At 45.4% G+C, this 9,282-nt stretch overlaps 1 protein-coding gene across 2 annotated transcripts in view; it reads right to left on the bottom strand.

Moving 5' to 3' along the window:
• Nucleotides 1-761: 761 nt before the first annotated feature.
• The window catches only part of Pigs (phosphatidylinositol glycan anchor biosynthesis class S), a 12,204-nt gene continuing 3,683 nt past the window's right edge, over nt 762-9,282 (bottom strand). Inside the window, exons 5-12 of one of the 2 annotated variants that reach the window (XM_010642316.2) lie at nt 8,873-8,964; nt 6,794-7,001; nt 6,212-6,354; nt 5,273-5,387; nt 3,817-3,962; nt 3,133-3,233; nt 2,057-2,267; nt 762-1,769 (exon numbers count right to left, since the gene is read on the bottom strand). In XM_010642316.2, coding sequence (XP_010640618.1) covers nt 1,494-1,769; nt 2,057-2,267; nt 3,133-3,233; nt 3,817-3,962; nt 5,273-5,387; nt 6,212-6,354; nt 6,794-7,001; nt 8,873-8,964 — 1,292 coding nt within the window. In that variant the 3' untranslated portion in view covers nt 762-1,493. The remainder of the gene's footprint in view (nt 1,770-2,056; nt 2,268-3,132; nt 3,234-3,816; nt 3,963-5,272; nt 5,388-6,211; nt 6,355-6,793; nt 7,002-8,872; nt 8,965-9,282) is intronic. The other variant, XM_010642317.2, reaches the window with a different exon arrangement.

Here is a 9,282-nt window from a genome sequence, read left to right as displayed (position 1 = left end):
TGGCCCCGCCCACCGCCCAGCCCACGCCCGCCAAAAGGTCAGGGGCACAGAAGGTGGCCGAGGCCAAGAACCCAGCCCTGCACCGCCTGGGTGATTCACGACCTCTTCATTAATACAGGAGATCTCACTCGCTGGGTCCGGGTCTCAGCGTCTATTTAGGGTACTCTTGGTGTGATGGCCTTTTTGGGTCTGAGCTCCACAGCAGTCTCATGTACCAAAGGGCGCTCCCAGTCTAAAGTGGTTCCCTCTCCTCACTATCTACTCAGTCTGTTTATGCTTTCTAATGCATTGTGTGAATTTTTTTTGTTCACTGACTTCCCCCTGAAAGATCTGTCCGGTGAAAGCAGAGATCCTGTCTACTATGGTCACTGTGATACCCCAGCACTAGCACAGTGCTCCCTGAAGCTAGTACTCAATACTTTTTGAACTGATCAATGAGTTAGTATCCAGAGACTTTCACTGGAACAATCTATTCTGCCCTAGAACTCCTGCTAAAAAGCAGCAGATGCTCACAGCCTTGGGGAAATCATGGCACATGGAAGAAGTACAGGCCAGGTGCCCAGCTGTCCCGGCGTCCGATGGGACAGAGGCAAGAAGGGCATCAAGGTGGACCTCTGAGCGCAGGTCAGATACCAGGAGACTGTTATGCATAAACAAAAGAATGAAAATTAAGCCAACACTTCATACCTTTCCAATTCAATTTATTAAAAGTATTTTTTAAGTAAGTCCCTAATACAATACATGCCCAACACTTTCACATGCTTATCACATTTAATCCTCAAGCCACCTTGAAGGAGGTATCATCAGTGCCACCGAACAAAGGATAACCAAGGCGCAGAGACTGGATAGCTTATCCAAAGCTTTCCAGTCAATAAGTGCAGGAGGATTTAAATTCAGGCTTGTCGGATTCCCAGTCCAGAACTTTCCCCTAATATACCACATTGCCTCTCTGAAAGGCTGAAAGGAACCTCTGCCATTCACATAGCACCAGATCCAGAACTGCTGTGTCCTAGACTCAGGCTGTATGCAGCAGGCAAAGCTGGCCAGGAGAAAGGGGAGTAAGGGAGTCTCAGAGGTGACCTTCCCCTAGGGACCAGAGAAAGTGAAGGCAAGGAGCTACAGTCCAACTCAAGGCTTTCCTCTAACACGTCCTCTCGGTGCATGAGTGTGCTGTGCTAAGAAACAGGCCAGAAGCACAAGGCACCCCAGCCCCAGAGAGCAATATGGCAGGATTGTCAAGTTCAAACTAGAGGAGGAGACCCAATGATATACTTTTTGAGGTCCTTGGGAATGATGGTGGGGGACCCAAGCCACAGGAATGAGAAGGGAAAGAAATATGAACCCACCTCTGGAGTCCAACAGAGAAGCCTGGAGACAAAATTAGTCATCCCCAGCAGGCCCCATTTATGTGCCTCAATCCAGCACTTCTTAATCAACACTAAGCAGTTCACCTTGACCAGAAAGGAAAATTTCCTGCTGAGATGCAGCCCCACTCAGTCTATCTTCTCAGGCTTTTTCCAGGACTTGCGGGTCTCCAGGAAGATCTTGACCAGCGATAAGAGGATAGGTACAGCCATAGGCAAGAAGAGCGGGATGTAGATGGCAAACTTCTGGTCATCAGGGAAATAGAGGAGGTGGAGGAGTGAAGGGTCAAAAAAGGCACGCTCAGAGGATGTCACAGCTTCCTGACTGGCGGCAAAAGCAGATGACAGGTGCCCAGAGGCCAACTCCTCTGCTGCCTTCTGAACTGCAGCCACAGCCCTGTATACCTAGGAAGGGGAGGGGACAGGGATTACCAACACACCCAAGTCATCAGTGGGGAAGGGGCTGGGTGTTTGTGTGCCTCCCATCTACAGAAAGACTGCCTGGATTTCACCCAGAATATATGGGGGTCATGCTCAAAGGGATATGGTTTATTTTCTGAGGGTTGGCTTGAAACCTTCATTCATTCTCATCTAGATTCCCGATGGGGAGCTGAAAAGCCTGGGGCATTTAGGAATGGCCCTTACTGGCTGCCACAACCCTAGGGCACATAACCCATGCCCTGCTCACTTACCTCAGATGCCACATCATCTTTGATGACAATGTTGCTGATCTTGCCCAGAAGCTGGGCCAGAGAGGTGAGGGTCGTAGTGGCTGTGGCCAGGTTCTCCACTGACCGAGCCCAGAGCAGCCGGTCCAGCTCCCAAGTCATTAGCCCTTCACTCTTAGGTCCTGAAAGCAGGCATTTTGGAGGTACCTGGGGATAAGCAATCCCAAAGAGTAGCCTATAGAAACAGCAAAGGATGATCAAAGTTGATGAAACCAGAAGATAGGAGACAACAGCTAAGATTCTTAGACTATCTGCCCTAAGCCAATGATTTCTAATTTTCCCGTGTATAATAGGGGTTCTGGGAGTGAGCAGCAACATCAAGCAATCCAAAGCCCTAAACACGCATCAACTAGTGCTTCTGATTTTACTTTTTTTATTTTTTTGGTTTGTTTGTTTTTGTGTTTTGAGACAGAGTCTTGCTTTGTTGTGTAGGCTGGCCTTCAACTATGTAGCCCCAAATTTGTAGCGATCCTCCTGCCTCAGTCTCCCAAGTACTGAGATTATAGGCCTGTGTCACTATGCCCAGCTGGTTTTACCTTCTATATTGGACTTCCAAGATCTTGTTTGAAAAAGGTTTCATGATAACACCAATGTAGTTAAATCCCCTTTCTACCCTCTCTTTGGACAAATGGGGTACAGGACTGAATTAAGGACACTCTAAGATGACTTCTGACAAGGCATTTGTGCAGTGCTCGTATAAGGCTGCTCCCATGACAGCCGTTGCCCACCAATCAGAATACTCTTTCCTGATCTCAATCAACCAGTTAGTACAAGAATCAACAGCTATTTTATTAAGCATTCCTAATCACACCCAGGTGTGCAGACCTGACTTCCCACGAGTCTATCTAAAATACAAAAACAGATTTCATCGCTACTACCCCTTAGGAGAAAGGTGAAGTGATCCTTAGAAGCCTTTCCTCACTTCCCTGATGTTCTGGAAATGCCAATCATCCCAGCAGGTGAGATTTCATTCTGCTCTACAACTCCCTCTCCAGCCAAGGAGGATGTGGCCACACCAAGTGCACCCCCCAGGACCTCACCGCAGCTGAGCCAGGAACACCTCCATCACTCGTACCATGTCCACCTCGACTCTCACTGGCCTCTCTGAGGCATTATAGGCTTTGGGGTCAACATTGTATACCTGAAAGAGGAGAATGAGGTTGCCACAACATCACACCTCACCAAGCACAGCTCTGTCCTTGCCACCCTGGAGACCATGAGAGAAAAGGATGACAATTTCTCTGTTTGCTAGAAAATACATATCCAGTGGTATTGCTGGGTTTTTTTGTTGTTGTTTTTTTTTGAGGACCTACTATAAAAAGCTTTAAGAAAATTATCTTACTTTACCAAGAGTCCTGTAAAATACATTTTTTTATGCCTTTTGAGAGTTCTCTCTCATGAGAAATATCCAATCTAACAGGAGAGACAATGTTCTCAACCTTGTAAGGCTCCCACAGACAGGGCCATGTAAGATGGACCCAGTGTAGTCCTACATGCAAACAGGTAAGTGCAAAGGGTCACAGTCCAGAAAACACTGACAGAAATATGAGACAGAGGGCTGGCAGAGAAGAGGCACGCGCATTTAGTACCCTCAGCTCCCTGGTGCCACCCATCTCCCAAGGCTGGGCTGTGAAGAACCTCAGAGAAAAACCATAGGAAATTTTCTGGGAACATCTAAAAATCCTGAAGTTTAGGCTGTGGGTCCTGCATAGTGCGATTATTACCATAATGCCACCCCAGCGGGGACTGTGGAAGGCATTGGTGGCCACTGGAGCCCCATCCTTGTCCTGAATGTACAGGGGGGAGTGGGCAAGCTCAGGCACATAGAGTAGAAAGTTGAGCACAGGGTACAGGGAAGCAGCACTGGATCCTGTGGTACAAAGAGAAAGTGAGTCAGAATACAAAAATATGTTGGACCTACAGGTCAGTTCCAGGTCAGCCTCTAACTTGCTGGCCACTCACTCTGGTACAGTCTCCTGAACTGTTGATCCCTAGGACATTCTCCTGCTAAGTCCAAGATCTCTGTGATAAAAGACCTCAAAGCTTCTCCCAAGATGTGCCACATACATGGAGCATAATCTTTACCCCAAAATGCCCCTAGAATCTCCTCCCCTTGACTGCTTAGAAAGCTGTCATGGCCCCTGTACCAAGGCACACTATTGCTACAACTAGCTTTATGCACAGTTCCCTGCTATTCTTCAATGTCTAGCAATTCACATCGGGTTGAAGTTCAAGCCCCTTAACATGGTCCTACATGGTCTAGCACCTGTCTGCCTTGCCAAACTCATCATAGGTCACTCACCCATATTTCAGCCACACTAAACTATGTTGAGCTCCCTCAATGGCTACACTCTTACTCTTCTTCTAACTAAGCTCCTAGCTCCCTTTGCCTGAACTGCCCCTACGTCTCCATACTTAACACTGCCACAAAGCAGTCTCTCAGCCAATTCATTCAATGTTTGCTGAATGAAAGAAAGAACCCAGGAAGAATTTGGTAAGGTTTCATGCGCCACCCTCTTATGAGTCCATACTGGTCTAGCTCGGGGCCTGAAATTCCAGTGAGTGAGAGATTCACCTTGGTTTTCCTGTGTTAGTTCTTGGCCACATCTACTCTTCCTAGGCTCCACTGCCCAAATAAAAAACTATAATCCTAGTTTCAGAGTTCCTCCACCTCAATTAGCTAAACTGTCATTTCTAATTCTGCCTTCATGTACTTGTGTGCCTGTCCTACATGTGTAACCATATCTTTCCTGGATAGCTTTCAAGGAGGGAAACCCAGACTTTTGCCCTTCCTTTGTAAATGTACTGAGAAATAAGCCAGACGAGATGGTGCTCACCTCTAACCCCAGCTACTGAGATATGAAGGTTGGAAATTCAAAGCCAGCCTAGGTCTTAAAGTAAACTTAAAAAGGGACAAGTGCTCTGGGTTCAGTCACAGTACAGTTTAAAAAAATGTACTGGGAGTCATGTTTAATAAACAACTTTGGGTAAGATGGAAATAAAGATGGAGAGATGAAGTCAAGAGAGCAACATGAAAAAAGGGCCTAAATCTCCCTGCCCCTTCCTTAGACCAATAAAAGCTAGGAAGCATCACTATATACAACTGTTTCCAGCCCCCCAGGCTGTGCCTTCAGGTCCCTCCATGGCGTGGCAGAAAGACCCTCATCCTCAGGAGCTCACCCAGCCGGGACTCCACTGGGTTGATAACATGGGGGAGGCTATGCGTGGCCAAGTAGTAGCTGGATGAGGCCGGATCAAAGCGGGGATTTACTCCCAGCATTGCATAGTAAAGGATCTGTGGAGCAAAGAGAGGGAAGATTATTTTGTGCACTGATTTATAGTTCAAGTTCTCTGAAAAAAGATTTGAAGTGCTATACCTAAAATGTACCAATAAACTCAATGAGAGAAAAAAAAAAAAAGATTTGCAGTGCTTTAAAATGATAGTCAGGACAAGGTAAAATATAAGAGGCAAAGTCAGAGCTGAGAGAAAAACAGATTCAGAAAAAAAGAATAAATCCAAGGATAAAGTGAATACATTAAATACATGCTTTGAGAACCACACATTTTACCAGCTTTCCTAACCGCCTCAACAAAGTGGGAAACAAAGAACAGCATAATTCTGTGTCTACAAGATCAAATCAAGCCAGTTATTCAGAAGCAACCACTCCTACTACAAAGACCTCATAAGCATTTCTCCCACATTTTCCCTATAAGGACATGGTATGATAGAGAAAGCCACATTCCTCACATCTTTATTGTTACTAAAGTCATATATGTCAGGAAATTTTTTAAAAAACAAATTCCATAAGGATGGTTGATAGTATTGACATCTAGGTACAACTGCTAAAGAGTTCTAGGATCCATAAGGATGTAACACACTGATATAACTCCCTGAGTGGACATGGAGGGAAAGACAAGATCCAGAACCTACCCCTAAGTGGTAGACACACACATGCAGAGCCCCACTCAGTATGTGCCCTTGTGACACTCACATGCACACTCATACACAGGGAATTCTCAGCTAATCGGCAAACCCTGAGAGATGGCAGAATAGATGCATCTGCAAAGACTAAATACGTATGGATTTTGAAAGGCTCTTTGACCCACTTCCAGTCTCACCTGAGAGTCCACAGAGAAGTTGCCAGCAGCACTGAGGGCGTTCAGGAAGGGCTGCACGTAGCGCTGGACAGCCCCCTCGATGTCCCAGTGGACATCATGGGACTTGGGGTCTGGGTTGAGTAAACTGAAGGTGATCTCATAGCCTATAGAAACAGGACTCAGGAATCAGAAGTTCTGTAGATCAAGGAAGGCGGGGCAGCATATACCAGTGGCTAAGCTGAACTTGTTTCTTTCTCCTCTAGAATGGAGCTGGTTGCCATCATAGAACCAAAAGGATAAGCCAGGATAAGGAATACTGAGTGCTCTAAGAAAAGGTGACTAAAAAAAAAAAGTGTTTTAATAATAAAAATAATAATAATAAAGATGGGCTGGGGATTTAGCTCAGTGGTGCCACTGCCTGCCTTGCAAGCACAAGGTCCTGAGTTCAATCTCTGGTATCAAAATAATAATAATAATATGATGTTGATGAAAGAAAAACAGGTGATCAGAAAAGAAAGGAGTAAGGAGGTTACATACAGGCTCCACTCCTGCTTCACATAATTCATTTCCTCTCTCCCCCTATAGCAAAGTCTGATACCCTACCCAAACTGGACTTGAGAGGCCGCCTCTTATCAGAGCTCCACTTGTCCTCCCGGAGGTGGTCAGCTAGAGCAGCAGCAAGCACATCCTCAGTCAGAGACATGGCCTGGGCTACTTGTATTATGCGGCGGCCAATGATGTTAAAGGCCTCCCGGTGCATTATCCCCCGAACAACTGCAGTCCTCTCAGGTCCAATGTAACTCATCATGTCCTGTATGGATGAACAAGGAAAGAATGCCTGTGACTCAGTGAAGAAAGCAGAAAAGCCCTCTGGCCTTTTGTCACTGACCAAAGGCCTGCACCTCTTTCAGAATTCATGGTGTGGGTTATTAACCCAGCATTTCTGAACTGTATACATATATGAGTATTCGCATTTATTTCCATTCCCCTCTTTTTTCCAGCCGACAGGTCCAGGCAGTATCTAAATCTTCAGGGGCTGGTAAAATGATGAAATGGAAATCGAGAGACGGCATGCTGAGCAAAAAGAGCAGAATTTTTTTTTTAAATGCAAAAGTTGATCTACAAAAATGGCACAAAGCAAAAGGCAAGTATAAAAATAGTCACAGGGCCAGGGATTTAGCTCAGTGGTTCCGGTGCCTGCCTTGCAAATACAAGGACCCGAGTTCGATCCCCGGTACCAAAAAATTGCCCGGACGTGGTGGCGCATGCCTGTAATCCCAGCACTCAGGAGGCTGAGGCAGGAGGATTGCTATGAGTTCAAGACCAGCCTGGGCTACATAGTGAGTTCCAAGTCAGTCTCAACTACATAGTGAGATCCTGTCTCAAAAAAAAAAAAAAAAAAAAAATTCACAATAGAAATAGCGAGAAAAGGGCTAAAGGTGTAGGGGAAGTGGGAAGGGTAGGGGAAAGAAGTAAGGGAGAAGAAAAAATATGAGAAAAAGAAAAAACGGAAACAAAGTCTTTGTAAATTAGAGAGGGTGGAGGGGGTGAGGGGAGGGCAGGGGTATGGGGAAAAATGAGAACCAAGATCTGTCATGTAAAGATCTGGGCACCAGATCCCAGTGATGGACGTAACTGTGCTGTATACTTAAAAAGTACCAATAAACTCAATTTAAAAAAAGATAATCAGAGATAGATTTCACAATTAAACTGGCAATATTTTCTGCAAAAACATCAAAAAAATTCACAATAGCATTTTATCTTACAGTAAAAACTGAAAACAATCCAAATGTCCATTAGCAACAGAACAGATAAATCATGTTTATACAGTGAAACACACATTCAACTGCAGGTGGTAACACAGATGATTCTCTCAAACATAAATGCTAAACAAAATTAAAGTTGCAGAAGAACATGTACCATGGTAGTACCACAGTATCATACCACTTATATAAATTCAAATGTATATAAAATTTGTGAGCCAAATTAAACCTTTCCTCCTAAAAATAAAAAGTAAAATTGTTGGACATGGTGGTGGATACCTATAATCCCCACACTGGGAGCTGAGGCAGCAGGATCACAAGCTTGAGTCCAGCCTGGGCAACTAGAAACACAGTGAGATCCTATCTATGGGAAAAAAGTGAGGTGAGTGGGCTGGGAATGTAGGTCAACATAAAGGGCCTGGTTCAATCATCAGTATCTCCCCTCAAGAGGAAATTAACTGTATTATTTATATAGATATATGATCGAACTCTTAAACCAGTTACTTCTTTTAATCCTACTGATTTTTTTTTTGGTACCAGGGATCTAACTCATGACTTTGACAGGCAGCACCACTGAGCTAAATCCCCAGCCCTTTTGTTCCTTTTTTTTGCCAGTGCTATGATTGAACCCAGGGACACTCTATCTCTAAGCTACACTCCCTGCCCTTTTTTATTGTGACATAGTCCGGAGAAGTTGCCCAGCCTGCCCACTTTCCTTCCGTTTTAAGTAGTCACTGGCACTTTAATCACATACAAGTCTTAAACTTAGAAAGATCCAAAGCCAAAGTCAATGAGTAAGTCCCCACTGGTATTCCTTTTTAACAGATGTAGTTTTCTGTGGCAAATTGGACCCACAGGTAGCCCAGCTACAAGGAGATAACTAGGAGAGGACGAGGCCGCAGCCAGTCGCTTGCCCTACCTGGGGAAGGAGTGAGGAGTGCTCAGAGATCACGTACACAGTCAGGGAGCCCTCCACTTGCTTCTCAGGCTGAGCTAGCACGGCTTCTGCCTCTGGAGACAAGAGCAAGTGGCACACTACATGCAACACGTACCATCTCCCCCAGTGCCCAGAGTGCCTAGGCCACCCCTCATTTCACAGCTGGCACTGTGGCCAGATTTGTGACAGCCAGTCTAGTTCTTGGGCCTTGACTGGTCCAGGCTAAAACTCAAACTACCACATTCCTAGCTTTCCTGGAGATGCTTTGGAGATAAGACAAAGCATGGAAATTATACATTTAAAAATCAGCAGGATGGCCAAGGATTCAGCTCAGGAGCACTGCATCTGCCTTGCAAGTGCAAGGTCCTGAGTTCAATCCCTGATATCAAAAA

This window comes from Fukomys damarensis, unplaced genomic scaffold (genome assembly GCF_012274545.1).
Source record: "Fukomys damarensis isolate Sample0158 unplaced genomic scaffold, DMR_v1.0_HiC HiC_scaffold_13, whole genome shotgun sequence".
Classification (NCBI taxonomy): Eukaryota; Metazoa; Chordata; class Mammalia; order Rodentia; family Bathyergidae; genus Fukomys; species Fukomys damarensis.
The sequence above is the reverse complement of the archived record's forward strand: the minus strand, read 5'-3'. Positions and strand labels throughout refer to the sequence as shown.